Source organism: Panthera leo, chromosome B3, assembly GCF_018350215.1.
Source record: "Panthera leo isolate Ple1 chromosome B3, P.leo_Ple1_pat1.1, whole genome shotgun sequence".
In the NCBI taxonomy this organism is placed as follows: domain Eukaryota; kingdom Metazoa; phylum Chordata; class Mammalia; order Carnivora; family Felidae; genus Panthera; species Panthera leo.
In genome coordinates this window covers 10,618,518-10,645,686 of record NC_056684.1, presented here as the reverse complement: position 1 = coordinate 10,645,686, position 27,169 = coordinate 10,618,518, and the positions used below count along the sequence as shown (strand labels likewise).

Here is a 27,169-nt window from a genome sequence, read left to right as displayed (position 1 = left end):
TGCACACGTTAGCGGTGATCCACTCCCTGTGAATAAGCAGCACTATGTCTGGGGAAATGCTTGAGGTCTGAAGCCAGGGAAATGTAGATTTGGTGCCCAGTTAACCATGTGGCTTAATGACTCTGAGTCTTAATCTCTTCACTTCTAGCCATCGAGATCATAATGCCTATTATGCAGGGTTGGTCATAAAAGAATGATCGTTATGGTGCTGGCATGCGGTGACGGTTATTTCTTAGAATTTCAGAGGTAGGTGTTCCGCAAATATGCCGTTATTAAATGCCAGCTGCATTGAAGAGGCGTGGGTCCCACAGCAACTCGTGACCAAAGGAAGCCCCGCTGCTCTGGAGAAGCCGGCGCCCTCCGTTGTACTTCTCAGTAATTACATTTCACCTCCTTTGTTTGCTGTATCCATCTTCTGTCTCTACTGATTCACCAGAACAGTGAGTTGCAGTGGAGTGAGACTTGAGAAATGCATCAAAGATATTCACCAAGGAGGCGAATTTTTCAGGCAAATGCATAATGGAGCTTCTGATTATCTCAAATGATTTATTCCAGTGACTGTTCATCAGGGGTGGTACACTATATTTTTCTAGTCAAGTTGGAGATTTTAGCAAAAGATGTAAGACCTGTGGTTTTCATGACTATTTAGAGAAAAACTCAACGGAACTGGTAGCCGATGGTAGTGGCATTAAATGTATTCAGTTGTTCACAGTTCTTAATAGTGCAGGCCTGTCAGAGGAGTCTCTATAAACTGGAGAGCTAATCAACTTTTCATGTTTCTCTTTTTATCCTTTATTTTGTCTATTCATTGGATAGAGAGGCAAATTTTCTCTGGCCTGTGACTAAATGTTCCCAAGTGGAGAGTACCCAGGGAAATTCTTTCTGTCAAATACTATGACTCAGAGGCGATCTAGTACAGTGGTCTGTTTTGTGTGTGTGTGTGTGTGTGTGTGTGTGTGTGTGTGTGTTTTCTGAATGTTTTCAAAAGCTTTTTACTTTGTAATAATTTTAGACTTATAGGAAAGCTGAAGAGTTGGTACAGAGACTTCCCACATACTTTTTGCTCAGCTTTTCCTAATGTTAGTATCATGCATAACCATGCTATAGCTGTCAAAACTAAGAAATTCACATTGGTATAACACTTTAAACCACAGACTTTATTTTGTCAATTTTCCCACTTAGTGCCCTATTTTTGTTCTGATCTCCAATTCGGGACATCACAGTGCACTTAGCCGTATTTCTCCATAGTTTCTCCATTTTTCCTTATGTCTCCACGACCTTGACAGTTTTGAAGAATGCCGGTCAGATATTTTGCAGAATGTCCTTCAGGTTGGGTTTGTTTGGTGTTTTCTCACGATTATACAGGTTAAGAATTTTGCAGAAAAACATGACAGTGTGGTGCCCTTCTCATTGCACTGTGTCAGGCAACACAAGATACCAGTGTGACTTATTACTGGTGATGTGATGTTAACCTTGATCCCTTGGTTTCTCCACTCTCAGGTTAGTATGTCCCTCTTTCTATAAGCTACTTTTTAAGTACAGCCTGAATTCAAGGGGAGAGGGATTAAGTCCTATCTCTTGGGTAAGGGAGAATCTACATACATTATTTGTAATTCTTCTGTAAGAAAGATTTATTCCTTCTCCTCCTTGTATTTATTTGTTCAATCAATTATTTATACAGTTGAACCTCGAACAACACAGGGGTTGGGGGCTGACTCTTTCACAGTTGAAAATCCATGTATAACTTTTGACTCCCCCAAAAACTTAATTAATAGCCTACTGTTGACCAGGAGACTTAACGATGACATAAATAGCCAATTAAGATATATTTTGTATATATCTTTGTATATTGTGTTATATACTGTATTCTTACAATAAGATAAGCTAAAGAAAAGAACATATTTTTAAGAGTATCATAAGGAGGAGAAAATACATTTACAGTACTGTACTGTGTTTATTTAAAAATTTTTTCATTTAAGTGGACCCACAGAGTTCAAGCCACGCTGGTCAACTACATCAGTATGGATTCATGGATTTTTGTTATACTCTTTGGGTTACGACCCAACATGATATCGATTTTGTTGCTCAAATTGTTCTGGCTTTGGCCGCTGAGAGCTTTTTAGGTTGCCCAGTATTTTTTTGACAAGCATACCTGTCTCCCTCCCCCTCTCCTTCCCTCCTTCCCTCCTTACTTTCTTTTTCTTCTTTCTATTTTTTTTGTTGGGGGAGGGGCACTTCCTTATTTTCTGACACACTAAGATGTATCTGGCTTACCTTGTATTTTCCTTTCCCCAACTCTGGAATCAGTTATTTCTCCAAAGAAGTACAGTATTTCTCCAAAGTACAAGCTAGCTGACCAGTTGGAACAAGTTTCTTAAACTCCCCAAGTCTTCATTTCAGTGGATAATAATAGTGCCTAGATCATGGGACAGTGATGTGAACTGATCCATGTACAGGATCAAACACAGTGTCTTGACTATAAGTTCTCATTGCCTTACTTCCTTTGCTGGCGTAGGCAATACGAGGGATACCAAGAAGAGAGAAAAGAAATTCTGTAAATCCCTGAATGGCAGTGCTGGCAGAATTGTTGCAAGAAAGGAAGTCAAATCCGTATCTGGAATATGTACTACTATGGGGAAAAAGTGTTACTCTCTCCACCATATAAAGGCCCTTTTCTGGCAGGTGCCCCAAAAGAATGGCACCATGTCAGGGATTCAATATTGTCTTCTTCTATTGAGCTGTTGGGCTCTCAGCAGGTGCACTAGATGAATGAGGCTGAGTCAAGGGGAAGTCCATACTATTGACCCATATGTTGTCTCTATCTTTGCCCTCAGGGCCACCCTGTTCAGGCCTTCTAAGCAAACACTAGCATAGACTGGAAAAGAGACTGGCTGACATTTACAGGACAGATAATCTTGTCTATCTAATTGTTGATAGCTTCCTCCAGTATGGATACCCCTTGGGGGCATTTATGTGGGATATGAGTATCTCACATGCTGCTCCCAGTTGACTTGCTGGTTCCCCACGGAAATGGTACCATGTGTGTGGCCTCACTCCCAAATCCGATGGGTGTGCATGGTGATTCTCCTGTTGGGGTTTCCCAGGGCCTTCCTAATGCATCCCTGTCTGCCCCCAGACACTTCAGATATCAATTGAATTTGCTGTATCATAAGAATTGAGTAGACATCAACCTCCAGGGTCTCAGAGCTTGTGAAGAAGGGTAGACAGTAGAATCTGTATGGGCACATGTGGGATATTCAGCATGGACGCTTTCCATGACCACTTACCTAAAGATCTCCCACTCTGCACAGCGACTGTCTGTCATACACCTAGTTTATTTCCATAATAACACTTACGATTATCATAATTTATCTTACTTGTTAATTGTCTGTTTTCTCTACTAGAATGTAAACTCCATGAGGGCAAATAATCTGTGTAGCTCATTCATTTTTGTATCTCTTGTGCATGGAATAATGCACTAAACACAATAGGTAGGTACTCAATGAATATTAGTTAAATGCATGACTCAGTGTAAGGTTTCTCCTAGCTCTAGTATTCTATCATTCATTTGTGCCAATAGGCATTTGATTACTATTAAGTATTCTTGTGATGGTATATTTTATTTCAACTCATCACATAGTCTGCATAGCTCAGTGGTTCTAGAAAGCTATTATTTTTTGCCAGTCTAGAGAATCTCTTTAATGAGACAGCCAGCTGTGGAGTAGAATAACTACAAACTTTGGAATCAGGCAGCACATCTAAGTAATTGTGACCCCAACATGAGGCCATAAAGCATTTTTCAAATGTTTGCCGTATATGCGCATGTGCACGCACACAGGCGCGCGCGCACACACACACACACACACACAAGCAAAAAAGCATAGCATTTGCTTTTATAGAATTCCAGGAGGGCACATGCAAGCTGCCTTTTTCCCTAGTGAGAATGGGCCTTTGTAACCAGGGAACGGACCTGGTCTTCGTCCAATGCAGCATTGGTAAATTCCTCAGCCCAAGATGAAGAACAGGGACACATTGTTCTGTTAGACCCTTGTGTCTGGGTTATCTTAACTCCTCAGTTCCCATGTCCACTTGACCCCAATTGGTGTCACAGGGACAGCAACCAACCTCTATCTTCTGGGCAGACTAGGGTCCAGTCAGTAGTGGATATCCTCAACCCTCCATGCTGATTAGCAGTAGAAAAATTGCACTCATGATTGAAGTGGCCAAAGCTTCATGGACCAGAACCCATTTTGAGGGGATAGTCTTCCATTTATGTTTTAACCATAAAAACGACCCAAACAAAAAAAGTATAGGATTTTTACAGACAGTAGCCATAGCTCTGTTTTCTTCCTCTTGTTTTTTTAATCCTTGCCAAATGGCTTCAGGATCTGAGTTCCTTATTTGACTATCCCATGAGGGCCAAATGGTAGGTGCAGGGCAAGTGTGTGTGGGGTATGATGGAGAAGATATACTCATTACCTTTCAAATCCATCGTATCCTGGGAATCCTGCTTTGTAAAGACGTATGACCCACCTATGCCCTCTTTGGATGCAGGAATCCACTGAAGTCATCCCCTACTGGCAATTTGGTGGAGTAGTTACCTTGATGGGCTGAAGCTTCTTCACCCCTGGGGGCTGAAATCTCTTTGGGAAGAAAAATCCCCCATTCCTTTCCTGCTCTACCCTTCCATCTCCACAAGACTCATACATGAGTCCATGTAAAATTCTTTGCTGAACAATAGAAGACATTTTCAGAAGGGAAACAAAATAAAGTTCCAGCTAATTTAGAACTTTGTCTCACACAAGGAAAGAAGTGGTGAAAGATAGGTGTTCCGGCCGGGGTGTATTTGCAAGAAGCTAATGAAGTTTTAGTTTCTAGGCCCCTCACCTGCTTGAGCCCCTGTAAGGCCCTAGGAGGAGGCCTAGCTATGTGTTCAAGTGCTCATAGATTTCTGTACAAATGGCAGAAGTAAGATATTTTAATTCATGCAATTAAGAACCACCTGCTTTTGCCATTCCATGTTATGCTCTGTCACACATTTCCTCAGATTCAGGGCCATTAGAGTGCCCATAGACGTTTCTGTCTCAATGTAAAATATTTATCTTGTTGCTCTCACTACACACTGCTGTATAGTTACCAGTAGCTATTCTGTATTGGAATGGCTTCTAGAAATAGTCACTGTGCCCCATGTACTGACTCGTTCAGCATCGCCACCCAAAGGAGAATGGCCCAACATCATGAGAAGGTCTCATGGGGGCCCAGAAACACAAGAATGTGGGTAGGAGGAGAGAGACATAAAACAATGAAACACAAAGTCAGATATTAGTCTGGAAAATTCTTCCAAACCTAATACCTCATAAGAAAAGGAAATAAAGTAGATCCTGGTTTTCAGAAATTGACAACAACTTCAAAATCAGCATATGACGTGACCAAAAGTAATTTTGAAGCTAAAAGAAGTTTCCTAAATTCTCATAGTAAAAAATAAATTTTGCTCTAACATGCTAAAGGAAAGGCTTCCTTTAGCTTCCTTTCCTTTCCTTTCCTCTTCTCTCTATAGGAAATATTTCAAAATCATCCCAGGTATGTAGCCAAAAACTATGGGAAACACTATTCAAGAGAGGTGTCAATCAAAATACGATGGTATTGACTGCATGTGTGTGGTGATGATTTTAAAATTTGTCATTTGTAGTAATTTCTCTCCAAGTTCCAAATAAATGATCACCTTTGAATATGTGATTTTTGTGTCTTCATTTGTGCATTATTTTCCTAGCAATGACTCTGAAATTGTATGTGTCAAGCCCTCTAAAATCTTGAGCTTCTCCATGCCCAGGACTCTCCCCTGAAGGCGGACCTGATCTTCCCTGCGGCGCCCTCATCATCTAACAAGACCATCTCCTGCTTTGGGAAAGCCCATTCCTTCCACAATAGAGATCTCATCTTCTACTCTCATAGATTACTCTGGTCCAGTCTCCAGGTTCTGAGACATGCCTTGGGCTCCAGCCAGGTGGGTGATAGTACTTCATAGGCACTGGGGATGAGGATAGGCTCAGTTGTGTGGGCAAGAGTAAGACTAGATCCTTCTATCCAAGTGTTCTTTTCAGTTATGGTCTATAGGTCCCTTTGCCAGGCTGTGAAACTTATCCAAGCCCAAACATTCATATTTTCTTAAAGACTATACAATATAAAATCACAACAAGGGAAAGTTATTTCTTTTTAATGAGGTTATGATTCTGCCCTTTGCAGTAGTGGGACTCCATTATTTACCTTGGAAGCACCAGCTTCCTTTCCACTTGTTTGGGATAGAGGTGGGAATGGTTGTTGGCATCTCAAGATTATTTCACTGAGTGAGATTGCACCTGGCTTCGTGGAAAAATGACTGATAAGGTCATGACTTAATACTGCAGATGGAAATCATCATTATTTTGAAATCAATGGAATTAAATAAACCACATCGAATTCTACATGTTGAATCAAATGCTTTCGATTAATCCATTCAGCAAATATTAACTGAGTAACTGAGCACCTATTATATGCAGACTGGACAGAAAGCCAAAAGTCAGTCTTTTCTACATTTGGGTAAAATAGTAACTCAAAAGTCATTAAGAAAGAGAAATAAAAAGGGCACAGAAATCAGGGCAAATAGTAATGTTAATTCAACGTTAGCAAGCCCTTTGTCTTACCATGCTTTAGGCACTGGAAAACCACCTCACATATATTTTTTTTACTAAGTCTTTGCAATAAACCTATGAGACATACATTATTGTTATTCCATACTAAAATGATATACTGAGGTTTGGAGAAGTTCTGCAGAGTCACAGAGCTATAACTCAAGCCTGGTTCTGACTGCTGACACTCTTCATGTAACCACTCATTCATACCTCCACCTGACATCACCTGATATCCCCCAGTATTCTGTTATCCAAAGAAAGAACAATGAGAAGTGATTCAATCTGACATCAACCCTAAAGATGAGAATTGCATTTCCTCTTTTGGTTATGATAAAAGGCCCCCCAAACCGTAAAATCTGGATTTTAAAAAGCTGTTGAGGCAACATAGAGTGACCACGGGAGCCAGGTTTTGAGGGGCCAAGACATTCAAAGGAGAAGAACAGATTAATGTGAACTCTATGTTTACCACCATTTTTGCTCTCAGAGCATAAGACGATGGTGCTACAGAGATCAAAGACCCACAGATGGGGAAAAAAATGAAATTGGAATTTAGGGGTGGTAAGAGAGTCAAGATCAGAAAAGTCAAAAAATCCAGAGAAAATGGGACTGTAGAGAAATGAGCTAACTTTCAGCATGCACAGAAAGTAGAAAAATAAGGTACACTTTCCGACCTGTTCCCAATATATTTTATGAGGTTAACATAGCTTTTATAACAAAATTGAACAAGACGTCAGAAGAAAAACCTATTTTCTGTCTCATAAGCTTAGGTGCAAAAGCCCTAAATAAAATATTAACAACTAGAATCTAGTGACATACAAAAAGGATAATACGTCACATTGGCATTATTTCAGAAATGCAAGGTTAGTTTAACATGGAAAATCAAATGACACAATTCCCCAAGTGGTAATATAGGGCAAGCCATGTGATTAAGCCAATAAGTGTATAACATATGCAACATGATTCACATTTGTTCAAGATAGAAACTCTAAGCAAAATAGAAATCTTCCTTAATGTAAGGGTTATCTATAAACACCCTATAGCAAATCTCATATTTAATGATGAAATACTGAAAACTTTCCTTCTGAGATGAGGAGTAAGACATTGGCCTCTACTTTTACCATTTCCACTCAACATTTTGCTGAAGGTATCATCTAGTGCAATGAGGCAAGGAAAATAAATGGCATAGGGTTGGAAAGGGAGAGATAAAGTGAGTATTGTTTACAGATGATATGACATATGTAGATAATGTATAACTTTAATCCACACAATAAACAAGTAACCTATTAGGATTAATAAGAAATAGTAGCAACTTTGCTTTCTGTGAGGAATAAGCTTTAATGGTCTCTACTCGGCTGTCTTTGTAAACCTCATTTCCATCAATAGCTCTGACTATTCATTCTATTTCCAATTTGGATTATTCTTGTCCTGAAACATTTATTTCACACTTAGCCCTGTTAAGAATCACCACAAACTCCTGGTTTGCAGATTCATAAACGCTTCTGTGACCCACCTCTTTTCATTTGGTTCCTTAGAGCCCTGATGACTCCTTAGAGTCCCAGACTTTGGAAATCTTGGACCTTTCTCTCTTGTCTCCTAGTCCTTTAGGAAGATGCTGAAACAGGCAGGTGTTAATACTCATCCCTAACGGACCCCACACTTTCACCATGTTAGTGCATACAAGTATGTTAGGAATCGCAGCAAATGAATAAAACCGGGCTCAGTGCAAAGTCTAACATGGAGTCTGCAGTCTTGGCTGCCTACTCTTGGTCTGACCAAAATTGCTCCATTTCTTCTTTGAGTGAATAAGGGGGTTTGGAGAAGTAAGAGCTTGCAAAGTTCTTGAGTAGAGGTGTAGAGTCAAGAAGGGAGAGGCCACGCATACTAACAGTGGCAGGAGGTCTTGGAGCTGTGAGGCTCTCTCCCTCGTCAGCTCACATGATTGTCCTCTCCCACTTCCTGAAGGTCAGAAAACAGGCTGAAGAAGTAACGTCAGATTGGAGGAAGGAAGCAGAAGTCCCCATCTGCTCACTTCCTCTACCTCCAGAGAGGGGCAAATAGCTGCTTTCAGTAGCACACTGGCTGGCATGGATACAAGCCCCAGTGGTCACCGGAAGACTCCACAAGTTACACTGAGGACATTTCCTCTCAGACACAGCTTTGCTCAGGGCTCTAGAGTCCTTTTGTTGCCCCGGCTCAATTTTTCTATTGATGATAAGATGACCACTGGTGTGGATAAACAAAAACCACCTCGGGGAGGAACTGGAGGGCAACCCAGGGGGTGGGAGACATTCACCAGACCACCATGTGGGTAGTGGGAGTTGGAGAGCATGTTGGCCACATCTGGGGAGTTGCAAGAACTGACCAGGCTGAAAGGGAAAGAGAGGAGCAGAAGAGGAAGGAGGACAAAGGGAGAAAAAAGAAAGCATGGAGATGTGGTGATGAAGTAGAACAGCTCCTCCCCAGGTGGCCGCGCGTCAGGAGGACAAGCCAACAGTAACGAGGGATGGACAGTAAAAAGGCTCCCCGCTGGGAGCAGAGAGCAGCCCCTGCGGAGGGTCCTTTCTCTCCTCTACCTCCTCTGGCTGGGTGTGAACTGGAGATACCTACATGAAGGACACACAGTGAAAATGAGAAAATTTTGAGCGTCTCAGCACAGTGAAATAGAACACGTTGTTTGTTACGTCTCTTCCTATCGTCTCATCTTGGGAGCGCATGTATTGAGGGGATGTGGAACAGATATGCTACCGAGGACAATCCCAACAGTGAGACATTGCAAAAACGTTGCTTGGTGTTCTTGGGATTGCCTTGAAAAGCAAGTCAGTGAGCCAATGACAAGATAAATTCTTCCAGACCTCTGACAGTTCTTATCTTCAATGTATTCTCATTCTTTAAAAAAAAAAAAAAAAAGGCAGATTTATCTCTTTTCCCCAAATTCTCAACTAGGCTGGAAACCTCTTTCGAGACATCAGAAAAGGTAAATAATGTCACATGGACCAAAAGTATCTTCTTAGTTTTCAGTTTATTTGTAGGATCTCAAGGAGCAATGAAGCTAAATTAAGATGTATCTGCACCTACTAGTAATCCAAGCCCAGTGAAGAGATTTGATTTGGTTTGTTTTTCATAGACATTCCAGAAGAGAATGGGGTATCTGATTTCTTATCTTTTTGTGAGCTGATTTATTTGGTGTGTATATCAGCAAGCTCAATATCCCATCATGTTTCTGTGAGATCTTGATTAGATATGTCATTCCGATCATTAACGAATGTTAGCAAAAATGCCTAATAGGCAAGCATAGAAAAAACTGGGGTTTAGTGGGCCCTTGACTCAGGAGATTTAGATTCTGTACCCCAAAGTGTGTTTTTTCTCTGTCATCTTTGGCATAATCACTTCACACCTTGGCCTCTGTCCCTGCAAAACTGACCTCCCTGTGCCTTTCACATACTTCTTTTTGTGAATGTTTTGTGAATGAAGATCAGTCAAATACTGCAAATTTCCTCAAAGAAAACATTGTATGACCTATGCGTTATTTACTGTTAAATAATGACTTCTCCATAAGAACTCAGAGGCACACTGTGGCTAGACTATCACAGGACATAACTTATGACCCTTTCGCTCTGAGACCATATTATCTTGTCCTGTTTTAAAAACAGTTGCCTTCAAAATATCTTTTCTTATTTTTTTTTTAACTATCATTTGCAAAAAGGTCAGAGACTGGCAACTTCACATCATTTGAAATGGGAAAAGATTGGCTTTGGGACTCTGAAAAGCCTTATGTCGTTCATTTCCAATAGATAATTACGGTTCTCATTCCCTCTTATCATGTCAAGGAGATACCCAGATAAAATCCCTGTTGATATCAGTCGGTCTTATTTAAGTTTTTTAGAAGCAGTGCTGCACAGAGTGTCACAATCTTGTTCAATTATTAATCTAGTGTTTGGAGGTAAGTGTTGGCTTTGTCACCTATTCTTGGTCATTAGAAGATGTCTCCTAGAGTTAATGCAATCTGCAATGTCTCCTTTTCAGATACCTAAAAAATGGGGACTTCGGGCCCAGTGGAAAGTGGCTCTCTTGTCCTGTCAATTGCCTAGAACTTTCAGACACAAAGCTATTAAATGTGGCCAGAGCCTGAAGCATTTCTTTTGAACATCCTTCATGGTGGTAAATCTTTGTCTGGCTTTTTTGGGAAACAGCCTGAAGTCATTTAGAACAAATCTGATATGAAATAAGGAGGGCAGTCATGCTGGTGGTGAGTACCGTATTCTGGTCAGAAATAAAGCAAATAAATCATGTAATGACAGTGGCTTCTTCTTGCCACGCTTTCTTCCATCGTCTCCTCATAGGCCTGAGCGATGCATTAGATAAACGTTGAGGGCAGGTCAGACAAGCAGGCATCTGTCCAGCAGGTGCTCTGTTAAGTGTATCACAAAACTGAAGAAGCTCATTGGATGGAGAGATGACTTTACCGCAGCAGAAAGAACATTGGTTTTATTTATTTATTTTTTCAATATATGAAATTTATTGTCAAATTGGTTTCCATACAACACCCAGTGCTCATCCCAAAAGGTGCCCTCCTCAATACCCATCCCCCACCCTCCCCTCCCTCCCACCCCCCATCAACCCTCAGTTTGTTCTCAGTTTTTAAGAGTCTCTTATGGTTTGCCTCCCTCCCTCTCTAACCTCTTTTTTTTTTTTCTTCCCCTCCCCCATGGGTTTCTGTTAAGTTTCTTAGGATCCACATAAGAGTGAAAACATATGGTATCTGTCTTTCTCTGTATGGCTTATTTCACTTAGCATAACACTCTCCAGTTCCATCCATGTTGCTACAAAGGGCCAGATTTCATTCTTTCTCATTGCCACATAGTACTCCATTGTGTATATAAACCACAATTTCTTTATCCATTCATCAGTTGATGGACATTTAGGCTTTTTCCACAATTTGGCTATTGTTGAGAGTGCTGCTATAAACATTGGGGTACAAGTGCCCCTATGCATCAGTACTCCTGTATCCCTTGGGTAAATTCCTAGCAGTGCTACTGCTGGGTCATAAGGTAGGTCTATTTTTAATTTTTTGAGGAACCTCCACACTGTTTTCCAGAGCAGCTGCACCAGTTTACGTTCCCACCAACAGTGCAAGAGGGTTCCCATTTCTCCACATCCTCTCCAGCATCAATAGTCTCCTGATTTGTTCATTTTGGCCACTCTGACCGGTGTGAAGAACATTGGTTTTAAAGTCAGGTCAACCTGGGCTTCAGTCTTAACAATTAATTGTGTGGCCCTAGAGAAATAATTTAAACTCTCTGAATTTCTGTGTCTCTACTTGTAAAATCAGAAGTGTTAACACATGTCTCCATATTGTGAGCGTTAGTGATTATATATTCCAGGGACCCGATAAAGGGCCTGCCACAGAGCAGGTTTTCATTCACTAGTAGTGATGCTTAATACTCTTCCTCCAAGTCCCCGACTGTCAATTCTTTCCTTTTTTTTTTTTTTTTAAATATTTATTTATTTATTTTAAGAAAGAGAGAGAGAGAGCACGAAAGCTGGGGAAGGGTAGAAGGAGAGGGAGAGAGAGAATCCCAAGCAGCCTCCACGCCTGGTGCAGAGCCCAACTCAGGACATGATCTCACAAACTGTGAGATCGTGACCTGAGCCAAAATCAGGAGTTGGCCGCTTAACCCACTGAGCCACCCAGGTGCCCCTCGACGCTGTCCTTTAAGAATGGTTCCTAAGCCATGTTAGTTTTCTATCCTCGATCTGTTGTATTTATATGTACTCATTACCCTGTGCTGTAACTTTCTGTGTATTATGTTCAGTCTTCCCTAGTAGGCAGTGACCTCCCTGAGAAGTAAGAACTTGTTCATACTTTTATCTCCTGTACCCGAATGCCTACATCACAGGTGATGACCGACATTTGAATAAATGAACAAACAGATAAATTAAGAAGAGAAACATCTCTATTAGGATAAAGACCTAAGCTGTAGCAGCCAAGAGATGCAACACTACAGTGTCTTAAAGAACATGGTTTGTCTCTCCCTTTTGTACCTTTTCCCAGGTGAATTGTCCATGTCATTGGGTTTCTTCCAAGCATCGCTCTCCCTTCTGCTAGTACATGTCACTGTCTGTTCAGTGAATTCTAAATCCCCCCATGGCACCTGGGGAGTAGGAGGAAGGTCACAAGGAGGCAGCATGCCCACTGCTGTGAGCCCCAAGCTTTGAAAGTTGGCACATGATTTCTGCTCACACCCCAAAGGAAAGAACGTAATCACGTGGCACAGCTAACTGTAAGGGAGGTTAGGAAATGCAATCCAGCCTGATGCCCAGAGTCCCTGGCCCACGATATATATCACAGGGAACCAACCTTATCTCCTGGTGGAGGATGGCGGGAGCAGGAGAGAAGGCTGGGCAGTTTTCTCCCTCTCTGCCTTAGCTGTGTTTCCTCTGTCACTCCACCTCTTGCCAGACAGCTCCTCCCTCCACAGTCTTGGCTCTCCCAAGAGATGGCCATTGTGCTTCTGGTTTTTGCCTACTGCCTTTGTCCCTTTAATCCCCGAGGTAACAACAGTCTTCGGACACTGCTAATTTCTGGGTTATCTCATCTGTCCCTGTGAAACCGATTCCATGTTAAATTCCCTCTCGAGGAGAGGCCTGGTGGTGTCTGTGTTTTCCTGATTGGACCCTGACTGAAACACATGAGCAGAATTGGGGAAAGGATTTTTATGCATAACGATCTGCCTCCAACACAGCCTACCCCTCTGGCCTCCAATTATTCATGTGTCTCCTTCCTCCCACACATGGAACAGAATCACTTTTCCCCAAGGGAGACAACCCTACATACCAGCTGGTTTCTGAATTACTAAGCTCAAAGTCAAGAATCTCGGGTCTGACTTTGGCTCTTTATGGTTCAGTAACCTGTAAACAAGAAGATAGTTTACCGGCACCTCCACCCCTCAATATACAATAAGCAAGCAGGACCAGGGCAACGGCAATAAAAACCCTCAAATAGAAAAGGAAACTTGGGGAGAGTCAAGCAGTCCAGAACAGAGGAAATCCTACAGGCAGACATTGTGAAGACGAGGGGGTTGGGTTGGAAGCTAACACCTCCAGTTCCATCCTTGGTCAGTGATGGATGCCTTTGCTTGACCTGATGTTTGACTAGAAGGACTTAAGAGGTCTTTGGAAAAGGTTCGAACAGTTGTCCTCTGTCTAGCTATCTGGGGCATAAATAAGATGGCCATTTAATTCATCGTCCAAAGAAAGACCCCTTTGGGTAAAGAAGGACTATCTCAAGAACTGACTGGCTCAAGAAAATCAGGTATGGAAGCAGTTGCCTTTCCAACAGAGCGACGACCTTAATCCCCGAACTCTCCGTTCCCTTCCATCTCTGCTTGCGCACTGGCTAATCCTTAAGGGAGCTCAATTTTTCTTGAAACACCTTGTGAGGAGCAGCCAACACAAATTAATCCTTTAGTTTTTTTTTTTATAATCCCTTCTGAGTTACTGGCTTGGTGGGTCTGTAGTCTCACTTCCAAGCTAGAGAAGGTAACAGCTTTATTAAATTGTTTCCCTGAGCATAGAAAAGTCAACATTGCAACCTGCAAAGCCATTGCTGCATCAGTCAGTATTCGGTGCAAGACACAGAAATCACCTCGGGCGTTTTAAGCAGAAAGAAGCCCAGTTCGGGGAAATAATTGTTTTTGAAATTATTGGAATTGCTGTAAGAGCAGGAGCTAAGGGGCTGCTACTTGGCTTTGAAATCCTGCCGCAGCAGCTGTGACCTGGGGCTCCCTGCTGCCACTGCCAATGTCACAGTAGCCTGAGTCCATGAAGCTGGTGATCAGAGTATGGCATGCAGAATCTGGCTGCTGCAAAACCTCTATCTGCTAAAACCCAACGGTCAGCTACCCCCACCGCTCCTTTCCTTCTCCTTTCCAAGTTCCCAGCAAGAACATCTCAGAGAACCCAAATACCATCCTGAACCCTCAAGGCAAGGGAGTCTGCGAAATAAACACAGGCTGTGTCAGCGAGGGCTTATCAAGGAACCAACACCAAGATGCATTAGAGAAGATTCGGTGTGCAAGATACCTATTAGAGTGACTGTCTCTGAACAATAACGGTGATAAAGCGCTACTAGGCAGGGAGAGCCTTCAGACTCCAACGCCAACGAGGCGTCTGTCTGAGGAGAGGGGAAAGAAAGGCCTGAGTAGGACAAGCCTCCCACTGAAGTTCTAAAAAAGTCTTGACCAGGCCAACAGTGCCCATTAAAGGAATCCCGAACTGGTGGCAGGTATGGGCTGGCACCAGGACCCCTGCTGTACTTAGGCACCAGTTGTCAGCCACGTGGGGACATGTGGTCTCAGCACACATGGGGTAGATGCAAATGGTGGGGTGGGGGGCGCGTATGATGCTGTCCCCCAGCCCCACCACAAGCTCTCTTGGAAATATGAATGGCACCCGTCCACGACCACCCTGGGAGGGGCAGAAGGCAGTAGAAACAGGTGTCGCGTCCAACAACACCTAGCACAACATCCTCCCTGGGTGATTCTTCAACCATCCCCCTCCTCACCTGTCCATCCGAATATTTGTGTTGCTAAGAGCCAGAAATAACCATTTTGTTCTTATTTTTGTCATATCAGATCCCTGGGGGGCGGGGGGAGGGGGCAGAATTCATCAAGCACATTACGTGAAAATAAAATAAAATAAAACTATTTTAATGAAAAGTGCTTTGATCTGATTAGGGAAGGCACAAAAGGTCAGTTTAGATTAATACACTGGGTAACCTTTCTAGTCCCCGGAAAATTCTTGGAATAGCAATCCAAGTTCAAGTGCCTTGGTTTCTGAGTTTTGCTGTAATGCCATGCCCTTTAAAAAGAAGGAATTTTCACCTACGTATACAAATGTAATAATTATTATAATCAAAGCTAACACTTAGTAGTATTTATTATGTACTAGGCAATTTACCAAGTGCTTTACATATACTAATTGCTTTAGTTTATTTGTTAATTATTGTCACAATGATCATTTCACAGTGCGGAAAACGAGAAAGGTTAGGAGCTCACCAAAGGTCACGCAGAAAAAGCGGTGGAACAGGATTTTGACCTTTGTGGTTGGGTGTCGAGAGTCTGTGACCCGTGGACCTGCGTGCCCTCACCAAGCCCTCCGTGTGCTGGGTCCTGTCCTCCATAGATGGTCCCAACAGTCTTCCAGCCCCATGAACTGGGTTCTACATGCAGGTCTCTAGTACGCCTTGAGGCCAGATGGTTTTCAGAATTCAGAGTTTTCAAATTTTAGGAAGGTGGCAGAATTCATATACCATATATTATGTAACACCCCCAATCAGGTCTGGGACAACATCTCCATAATCAATGTGCATATTTATACCGAGTGGGATAGATGGAGATTGGAAACAGCTTCCTGCCAACGGAGGTCAGCTTTTATCACTAGTGGAATTAGAGAAAATCTTTTTGGTGTCCTGAAGCATTTGGATTTGGAAATTGTGGATGGCGGGTTGTGGACATATATAAAGATTCTCATTTTATAGGTGGAAAAACAGAGATACGAAGAAGTTAACTGGCCCAAGATCTCACAGAGAGTAACTAGCTGAGCCGGGATTTGAGTCCTGATATTTGACCTGTAACCTGGAGGGGCGCTGGCTACCTGTTATCAGGTGTTCTCTCTGTCCCAGGCCCCGTGCTGGACCTTTGGCACACCCGTCTCATTAACTCCTCTCAATCGTCTTTAGGAAATAGGAACCATCCTCGTGTCTCTGCTGAAATAACCGAGACTCAGATTAAGTCATTTCTCCTTGATCACCCGGCTAGGATGTGGCTCCACCAAGATCTGAGTCAAGTTCTGGTGGACCCCAAAATGTCACACCGACGTAGCTTTAAAACACGGAAGCCTGATGCTTCAACGAGCCAACGAATGGCCCTTCCAGGATTGCCAGTACTTTTAGCAACAACACGCTCGGCCACACTGGCTGCAGCCCTCTTCACGGGGCAGCTGGAGCTCTGTGTCCATAGTCCTCTTGTCCCTGAAGAATGTCCCGGCATTCCTGGCGTCTCAGACAACGCCTTTTGTGTGCTTTACTTGGAGGCAGAGAGCCACCTGCGATCAACAGAGCTGCTCACCTCCTTTTCTTTGACCTCCTGGAAAGAGGCCCTAATCCTAATGCATCTAATGTGGTGCTGTAATGCCTGAAGTTCCAAAACCTCCCACAAAAGACCACCAGAGTCGTAAGTCAAAGCCAAGCGGCAAGGGTCGTTTATTGCAGGTTCAAACCTGGTCCTCTGCGCACTCGTCGCCGGTGACACAAGAGGCCACGAATAGGGTTGGTATAGCGTTTTTATAGACAGAGACAAATAGCACAGGGGAGGTTTTTTACTTGTGGCGGGAGGAAGAAAGGGGGAAGGGGGTAGGTGAGGAATGTGCTAAGCAGGCAGGTTTACAGAAGCGAGAAATGCCGGTTAGTTTGTATACAATCACTCATTCTATTACATATCAGACTACATTTAGGAAGTTTTACAGCCCATTCTACAGTGGGTTACAATCAGGAAAGGTCTCACAATGCTCGTAGCAAACAGCAAGCAAAACAAACTTTTCAGCAATTGTATTTCTTATCAAAGATCCATAATAAGCAGAAAAGAGAACCTAGCTTTAAACTAAGGTGGGGCTGTCATTTGGATTCAAAGCTGTTCCTTTCATTCCCCCCTTTTCCTTGTGCCTAAAGAGCCAATCTTGGATCTTCAGTTTTTTATTTGTAATGTCTCGAGCGGTTGGTACTGAGTTCGTAAGACCATTAATTGTACAGCATTGAACCTGTCTTGGATAAAATTAATAATTTTGTTTATGATGCAAAGGCCTAACGTGAGAGCGAGAAGTAGAATGGCCAGAGGCCCGAGTAAAGCGGAGAGCAGGATAGTATTATAGACTTTCTGGGTTTTTAAATTAGAAACCTCCCAAGTTAAAGTATAGGGTATGTGGGGGTTGCCTGCAATACTTATGAGTCCGTAGGAGGTGAACAGGAGCACGCTAATGAGTGTTCCTCCGATTATTGTGGGTCCAGAGCTGCTGCAACAGTCTTGGTATGGGACACCCAGGCCTTTGGTCTCAGCTGGTTTTCGGGGTCAGGTTTTCGACGCAGAGTCAATTTTAAAGGATGGGTCTTACTCTGGTCAACCGTCCAGGCGGTGTTGGCTTCCGGCACGAAGTCTTCTCGAACCGCAAAGGGATCAGCTGGTCGGGCGTGGGTGTAATGGATCCAGGTAGCAATCCTATCGACTTTGAGAGCAGTGGGTGTGGTTAGGATCACAATATAGGGTCCCTTCCACCGTGGTTGGAGGGTCTCTTGCTTGTGTTCCCTGCACGTATACCCAATCTCCGGGTCGGTAGTGATGCGGCTCAGGAGGGGGCCCGTTCTCATAAATGGCTTTCAATCTAGGCCAAACTTCCTGGTGGGTGTGCTGGAGTTCCCTCAGGGAAATAAGTTTATGATCATCAGATTCAGTTAACACATTAGACTGTAGGTTGGGAATTATAGGGGGGGGCACTCCATACATGATTTTAAAGGGGGTTAATCCCAGTTTGTAAGGGGAGTTCCGCACCCTGAACAGAGCGTAGGGGAGTAAGACTACCCAATTAGCGCCAGTCTCTATGGTCAATTTAGTTAAGGTCTCTTTTAGAGTTTTATTTATTTTTTCTACCTGTCCTGAGCTTTGGGGTTTATATGCACAATGTAGTTTCCAATCAGCCCCAATAAACTGCGCTATCCCTTGTATTACCTTTGAAATGAATGCTGGTCCGTTGTCTGATCCTATTAGGGTAGGGAATCCGTACCTGGGTATGATGTCTTTTAACATTTTCTTTGCTACTATCTGCGCAGTCTCATGCTTGGTGGGGAAGGCCTCTGTCCATCCTGAAAAGGTATCTATAAACACTAACAAATATTTATATCTATATTTTTTAGGCTTTACCTCGGTGAAGTCTACTTCCCAATAGGCTCCCGGCCTGGTTCCGCGGGTTCTGGAGCCAGGGTTTTTCCCGTGGTTGGTGGCGTTAGTTAATTGACAAGTTTTACAGCTAGTAACTATCTGCTCAATTTTTGTCCTGGAGTCTTTAATGGTGATCCTAGCATGTCTTATTAAGTCTTGCATTTTTCTTGTGCCCATATGAGTGGCTCGGTGCATCTTGGATAAGACTTTATTTCCCATTTCTTCTGGGAGGATTATGCTACAGTCTGCTGCTCTCCACCATCCGTTAAGGCACTGAGTTAAAGGTAATTTTTGGATCCAGTTTAGGTCTTTTTTAGTGTAGGCGGGATTTTCTGGTAAACTAGCTGAACCGGGGTCTGGTAGGGTGGTCATTAAAGCACAGTCCACCTGTAAGGCTGCCTCTCAGGCCACCTGGTCAGCCAAATTATTTCCTCTGGCCACCGGTGTGACCAGTTTTTGGTGGCCTGGGCAATGTATGATGGCTAGTCGTTTAGGCAGCCAGAGTGCCTTTAAAAGAGCCAATATTTCTTCTTTGTTTTTGATAGTTTTCCCCTCTACAGTTAACAGTCCCCTCTCTCTGTATATAGCTCCATGTGTGTGGGCCATAGCAAAAGCATATCTGCTATCGGTATACACGTTTAGTTTCTTGTCTTTTCCCAAAGTCATTGCCTTGGTTAAGGCCACAAGTTCAGCTCGTTGGGCAGAGGTGCCAGCTGGCAAAGGCTCTGCCCAAACAGTCTCAGTTTCAGTTGTGACTGCTGCCCCCACGTACCTTTGACCTTGATGTACAAAGCTGCTGCCGTCAGTGAACCAGGTAACCTCGGCGTCTGGCAGCGGGTGATCCTGTAAATCTTCCCGAACTCCGTGAACCTGTGCCAATATCTCAGCGCAGTCATGGAGGGGGGTATCCAAGTCCGGGTCTGCCTTCGCGTTGTGGGTCGGGGGATGCGGAGGACGGTTTCCTTCCGTGCATCAGTGAGCCATCGTTGGCCTTCTCTTAACAGATACCCCAAGTAGGTTACCTCGGATCTGCAAATTTGGGCTTTCTTTGCTGAAGCCCGGTACCCCAGGGCACCAAGTGTCCGGAGGAGATTTTTGGTGCCTTGCAAGCAAGCTTCGGCAGTCTCAGCGGCAATTAAAAGATCGTCAACGTACTGCAAGAGAGTCACTTTGGGGTTTTGATTCCGGTACTCACCCAGATCCTCGTGAAGTGCCTCATCGAACAAGGTGGGTGAGTTTTTAAATCCTTGGGGGAGCCGGGTCCAGGTGAGTTGCCCATTTATGCCTCTCTCAGGATTGGACCACTCGAAGGCGAAGAGCTCTTGACTTTTGGGGGCCAGAGGCAGGCTGAAAAAAGCATCTTTTAAATCAAGGACAGTATACCATTGTCTTTCTGGGCTGAGGGCACTTAGGAGGGTATAGGGGTTGGGTACTGTTGGGTGTATGTCCATGACTCGGCGGTTAACTTCTCTCAGATCTTGTACCGGACGATAGTCCGCACTGTTAGGTTTTCGTACAGGCAGCAGGGGGGTGTTCCAGGCTGAATGGCAGGGACGCAAGATGCCTAAGTCTAGGAGGCGACGGATATGTGGCGTGATGCCATTTCTGGCCTCCATTGACATCGGGTATTGTCGGACCCGAACTGGATCTGCCCCCGGTTTCAGCTCTATGAATAGAGCTGGGCGATGTTTAGCCAACCCCATACCCCCGGTTTCGGCCCATGCTCCTGGAAACTGTTGGAGCCAGGGCTCTATGTTTTGACTTTGTGAGGGTGGCCCCTGGTGGAGTCGATATTCATCTTCTAATCTTAGAGTAAGTGTGGTAATGGGCTGGTTGTGAGGGCCAGTCACTTGGGGGCCCCCTGGCGTAAAATGAATTTGGGCCTCCATTTTAGTGAGTAAGTCTCTTCCTAATAAGGGGCATGGGCTGTCGGGGATGACTAGGAAGGAATGGGTGACCTTTCCATTTCCTAGATCCACAGTCCTCTGGGTGGTCCAGGGATATTTTTTTATTCCGGTAGCCCCTTGGACCCAGGAAGATTTTTTAGAAATTTTTCCATGGGGCCTGATCAAGACCAAATGTTGTGCTCCTGTGTCAACTAGAAATTGAACTGGGTTCCCCTCCACTTGTAGCGTTACCCTAGGTTCGGGGAGGGGATCCGAACCCCGTCCCCCCTATTCTGCATCTTGAGTGAAGAGGGTGGGTGTGGTTTTTGGCTGCCACGGTTTTTGATCATGACGTGGCTTTAAGTTGCCTGTCCTCTGGAGTCTCTCTATTATTAAAGACACGCTGGGCAATGCGGACTAAGTCCTGAATCTGTTTTCCCTCCAGGTCCTCTAGTTTCTGGAGTTTCTTTTTAATATCAGTGGCTGCCTGATTTACAAAGGCCATTACAACAGCAGCTTGATTTTCGGGGGCCTCGGGGTTCATGGGGGTATACTGTCTGAAGGTTTCCATTAATCTTTCTAAATAAGCGGCAGGGCTCTCTGTCTTACCTTGTATCACTGAATACACTTTTGCCGAATTAGTGGGCTTGCGTGCAGCAGCCCGGAGACCCGCCACTAGAGTCTGGCGATAAATGCGTAGCCGTCCCCTACCTTCTGCCGTGTTGTAGTCCCAGCCATCCTGTGGGGGTCGGGTCAAGGGAAAAGCTGCATTAATGAGATCAAGGTTAGCAGTGGGTTGGCCGTCATCTCCAGGAACCAGCTCTCTTGCTTCCAATTGAATTCTTTCTCGCTCCTCGGTGGTGAACAGGATTCAGAGGAGCTGCTGACAATCATCCCAGGTGGGTTGGTGGGTAAACAAAACGCTGTCTAAGAGACTTATTAAATCTTTAGGGTTGTCAGAAAATCGGGCATTCTGGGTTTTCCAGTTATATAGGTCACTGGTAGAGAAGGGCCAGTATTGAAGTCGGGGGTTCCCCGTCTCATCGGGAGGCCCTATTTCCCGTAAGGGTAAAGCTACGGTGGAGTCAGGAAGGCGGAGTCCTGGCTCATGTGGGGCCCGCCTACGGGTACGTCCGGCAGCCCTTGGACTTTGCCCCCACTAGGCTTGGGCGCGGGTTGAGCCTCCCTATTCTCTAGTTCTCCTATGGGCTGGGCTACGGGAGGCTCTGCCGGCGCAGCAGGGATAGGGGCAGCTTTCGGAATAAGAGGAGGAATCTGGTAAGGGGGAGGGTCAAGGGAAAGTAAATCTTGGTTGTCGGGGAGAACAGGGGGTGCAGTTGGAGTTGGCGGCTTGGGAGGGTTGATAGGTTTAGCCGCTAGGATTTGGCATGACTCTGCTATTAAGGAAGAGGCCATCCAAGGAGGTGGGTTTTCTACTAAATCTTGCCACACCAGAATATAGGGAATCTGATCCGAGTGACCTTCTTTCCCTGGTAGGAAAATTTTTTATTTTACTTTAAGGACCACAGGGAGGCAGAAGGTTCCCTCTGTAGGCCAGTTGACCCCAAAGGTGGGCCATGCAGAGCGGCAATAGGTGATCAACTTCCTTTTGCGAATGTCTAGGCTTAAGTTGTGTCCTCTAGCTTTTACATCCCTGAAGCTGGCGAGAAGGAGGGAGAGAGGGGTGCTCTGCGTTTGGCCCATGTTATGATTCTGAGGAAGAGGAGAAGAGAAGGGGGCGGCACGGAGGGGGCCCTGAAGTGGCTGAAATCAGCGATGGAGTTCGCACAGGCGAGCTCCGAGGGTGAGACCCCTGGCGGCCTGGCTGGGCCCCGGGGGGAGGGGCGGGAGGGAAAGCCGCAGGCAGCTGAGGAAGGAGGAAAGAGGAACAAAGGATGGAATAATTAATTCTGATCAGCCGAAAAAACACTTAATTCCAATAAAACATCCGACGCACGAAAGAAAAACAAGAGCCAACAAGAATCTCTGACAGTGGTTTCAACTTTCTGGGGCCGTCTCGGCCAGCCCAACAGAAAGGGTTATGGCTAGGACAGCGGTTATTACAAGGGCCCAGGGGTGACAATACATTTAGACTGACATAGAAGCACTCGCATACTCGCCCGTCCGCGTCCCTCGCGGGAACTTAGGTGCCTCTTAGCATGGGCGGGCAGGTATAAACCCCCTGCTTGGATCAAAATAAATTTTGACCGCCTTAAGCCGTATGAGGATCACCGCGGAAATCGGGTTAGAGCCCACTCGAATCCCGTAGCTTATGCCGTGGGACTACACATAGGGTAAGTCAGGCGCGTGCCCCTGACTCCCAACAATCATTCCAGTCGATTTAACAGACAGACACACAGACACACATCACATCAAAATACGGGTAACAATTGGCATGCCTAGATGGTTTTTTTCTTTTAGACGCCTAGAGATATTTCTTAGCACTCTGGAAGTTCATAGAGAAAATGAAAGTATTTAGTTCGCAGGCGCGTTGGGCATAAGCAGCCCACAGAAAAGAATCCTGATGGGCCAAAAAGGCCCCCCGATGGACCAGGAAGGTCCCCTGATGGACCAAGAAGGTCCCCAGATGGGCCAAGAAGGCCCCCAGATGGGCCAAGAAGGCCCCCAGATGGACCAAGAAGGTCCCCAGATGGACCAAGAAGGCCCCCAGATGGGCCAAGAAGGTCCCCAGATGGGCCAAGAAGGCCCCCAGATGGGCCAAGAAGGCCCCCAGATGTCAGTGGACGTCTCCAACTGACCCCGGCCGGATGCCCTATAGCGCGTCCGCCAGGGTCACACCAGCTTCCAGACAGAACCGGTTCTCCAGAGAAGAAACACAGATCAGAGAGAAAAGGAAGAACGTTAGAGCCAGCTTACTTACCGATCGGAATCAAATACGACCCGTTGACCAGAAGTCTGGTGGGCTCGGGGGAGATCTCGGTGGAACCTCCAAATGTAATGCCTGAAGTTCCAAAACCTCCCACAAAAGACCACCAGAGTCGTAAGTCAAAGCCAAGCGGCAAGGGTCGTTTATTGCAGGTTCGAACCTGGTCCTCTGCGCACTCGTCGCCGGTGACACAAGAGGCCACGAATAGGGTTGGTATAGCGTTTTTATAGACAGAGACAAATAGCACAGGGGAGGTTTTTTACTTGTGGCGGGAGGAAGAAAGGGGGAAGGGGGAAGGGGGTAGGTGAGGAATGTGCTAAGCAGGCAGGTTTACAGAAGCGAGAAATGCCGGTTAGTTTGTATACAATCACTCATTCTATTACATATCAGACTACATTTAGGAAGTTTTACAGCCCATTCTACAGTGGGTTACAATCAGGAAAGGTCTCACAATGCTCGTAGCAAACAGCAAGCAAAACAAACTTTTCAGCAATTGTATTTCTTATCAAAGATCCATAATAAGCAGAAAAGAGAACCTAGCTTTAAACTAAGGTGGGGCTGTCATTTGGATTCAAAGCTGTTCCTTTCAGTGCTGCATTCACATCTGTCCCCACAGACTCAGGACATGGACCACTGGTGCAGTTTTGTATTTGCACCCGTTCTGCATCCTTTCCTGGGTGCCTGCTGCTAGATGGGAGAGGGGAGAAACACAGGAACGGAGGACGGTGTTCCATGGTTCTCTCCCAGCTAAGCCAGAGAGATGGCCGGAGACCAGAGATGCCAGTTCCAGGTCACTGCCACCAGAGTCACCCTGCAGTTTGTCCATGTTGCCACATAGTTGTGCCAGCTGCACGGCCCGGGCTTTTAGCACAGCCCAAACATATATTACATACAAATCTTCCATTTAGGGACTGGTTATTATACACCGGTCGCTGTGCTACACGTGTGTAAGATGACTCCATTCAACCTCCCCTAGGACCTCAGTGGGGCTATGAAAGGGCTATTAGCCCATTTTATAGATTAGGAAACTAACACCGAGAGAGATGCATACTTCAAGAGAGGCACAGAGCCAAGGTCCCAGCTCAAATCTGTCTCCCCCAGAGCCCATCTATTTGCCTCTGTGCCTCTGAAGGCCACTCACCTCATGAGCACACTGCACGTGTCATACCCCAGGCCCGGATTTGGGGCGTAGAAATTCTCACCTTTGCATATTTTGCAATTCCTGTTCCCCTATCCTCTCCTAGCCGATATTTGAACTGTATTCTGATTGCACCTAAACTTTGGTCTAATTACACTGAAAACATCCCCCCAGATACGTTGGCCGGTCCAATCACATTTACTGGTAGGCAGAGGAATGGCATACGCTATTGCCATTTACTGCTTGCATATCTCAAAATTGCATATGGAATCAAAACAAGTGTTATTATCATGTTGCAAATGAGGAAAGTTATAGCACCCAATATTTATTTATTCATTCAGTCGCTGTTATGGGTCACACTGTGTCTCCTAAAAAGGATATGTCGAAGTCCCAACCTCCAGGACCTGCGCATGTGAACTTATAAAGAAATAGGTTCTTTACAAAGGTAATTGAGTGAAAATGAGGTCATTAGGGTAGGCCTTAATCCCACATGAGCGGCCCCCCTTATATAAAAAGTGTCTTCTGGGGCACATGGGTGTTTCAGTCGGTTAAGAGTCTGACTCTCGGTTTTGGCTCAGGTCGTGATCTCTCGGTTTCGTGAGTTCAAACCCTGCATCAGGATCTGCGCTGACAGTGTGGAGCCTGCTTGGGATTCTCTCTCTCTCTCGCTCTCTGACCCTCCCCCACTCATGCTGTCTCTCCCTCAAAATAAATAAATAAACTAAAAAATTAAAAAAACAAAACAAAACAAAGAGTCTCCTTTTCTCCTCCATCATTGTTTATTCCGGTGACTGCTCCTTGCCTTATCTTCTCACGAGACTTTCAGGATCAAGCGATTCCTGGCCATGAAACAAAGTGGAATCGGCCCCCTCTCCAGTGGCTTTGAGTGAAAACCGGTAACAAACTCAGGTACAACTCCAAGAGGAGGCACTGGACAAGAACCAGGCTGGGTCTATAAGGGATTGCACGTGAGACAGCACATCTACTTATGCTGCATGAAGGTCACGTGCTCCTATCCTGTCACTCTGAAAACACCACTACTGTCTGAACAATAGACACGCTTTCTCGGGGAAATGATTTTTCTCTGTTACTCTGCCTCTGCACCAGTAGGTTGGTTCAGTAATAAATATGTGAGACCTTTTGTTTGAAAAAAAAAGAAGGAAGCTTAAACACAGAGACAGACATGCGCAAAGGAAAGTCAGCGTGAAGCCACCCAGGGAGGAGTGACTGGAGGGACATATCTATGAAACCCAGGGAACACACACACAAAGGATTGCTACCAACAACAAAAGCCAGAAGAGTCTGGGAGAGGTTCTTCCCTCTAGCCTTCAGAATGACCATGGCCCTGCCCACAATTTAACTTCAGATTCTGGCCCCCAGAGCTGGGAGACAATTCCTATTGTTTTAAGCTGGCTGGGGTTTTCAGTACTTTAGTGGGCAGCCCCAGGCCACTAATACAATCAGTATTTGTGAGTGTCCTTTAGGATCAGGCACTGAACTGGGCTGGAGGTAGAACAAAGAATAAGATGTAGAATTTGCAATCAGGCACTGAAAAGAGATATTTAATCAACACTTACCCAGATAAATACTCCCATCGTTACACACACCAGAGGCTTCCCTGGCACAGAGAGACTGATGTGTGGCCTCTTCTGGGGGTCAGGAGAGGTTGCCATGAAAAAAGGAAATTAAAGCTGAGACTAAAAGCGTCTTCGGAGTTGGGGAGGAGGATCTGATGGGCATGAATGAATATTCTAGGAAGAGGAGATAGGTTGTGATGTCACGTACGTAACGACCGTAGGAAGGGGACCTGGTTATAGTCTCCTAATTCTTTTGTTTCGTGCCCAGCTCCCACCCCCAACCTGAGCGTGGGACCAGGTTCTTCTTGGACACTGAAGAGTCAGCCTTAGCTACAAGAGTTGGTAACTTGTACCACTCAGCTGAGCTTGTACTTGGCCACTCAGAGGCCACCCACATGCTGCCATGTTGAAGTCTCAGTCATGGGAGCACCACTGGGAGGGTGGATCGCTACTGGCTTTGGGTTTGGCTGCCATTTCCCCAAACTCAAGTGAGTCTTGCAAAGGTTTCCTTAGTTACAATCAAATGGTCTGTAACTTCAGTTTATTGCTGGGAGGGTCTTTTTTTTCAATTTCTTAGATTTCCTGACTCTGAGCTCTGCTGGATGAGTAAAAGGGTTCCCTGGTTCAATAGAAAAGGAAATGATTTATTATCCCCATTGCCTGAGACACGGAGGCTGTAAGGCTCAGAGTCTGGGCCGGGAGTTGCGTGCACCTGAGTTCAAGGGTCAACTCTGTCACGATGTCATATGATTTCACCCATATGTGGAATTTGAGAAACAGCAGATGAACATAAGGGAAGGGGAGGAAAAATAAGACAAAAACAGAGAGGGAGGCAGACCATAAGAGAGTCTTAAATACAGAGGACAAACTGAGGGTTGCTGGAGGGGAGGTAGGTGGGCGGATGGCCTATACGGTTGGTGGGCATTGAGGCGGGCACTTGTTGAGATAAGCACTGGGTGTAGTATGTAAGAGATGAATTACCGGGTTCTACTCCTGAAGCCAAGACTACACTGTACGTTAACTCTA

At 45.0% G+C, this 27,169-nt stretch overlaps 1 protein-coding gene and 1 pseudogene across 1 annotated transcript; one reads left to right on the top strand and one right to left on the bottom strand.

Moving 5' to 3' along the window:
- Positions 1-17,715: 17,715 nt before the first annotated feature.
- On the bottom strand, positions 17,716-21,085 carry LOC122221439. Its single transcript, XM_042940704.1, has 3 exons — positions 20,910-21,085; positions 19,428-20,794; positions 17,716-17,945 (listed from the first exon to the last, which is right to left on the bottom strand). The coding sequence occupies exons 1-3, from the start codon at positions 21,083-21,085 to the stop codon at positions 17,716-17,718; spliced, it is 1,773 nt and encodes a 590-aa protein (XP_042796638.1).
- Positions 21,086-23,309: 2,224 nt separating this feature from the next.
- On the top strand, positions 23,310-25,524 carry LOC122221437 (annotated as a pseudogene).
- Positions 25,525-27,169: the final 1,645 nt, after the last annotated feature.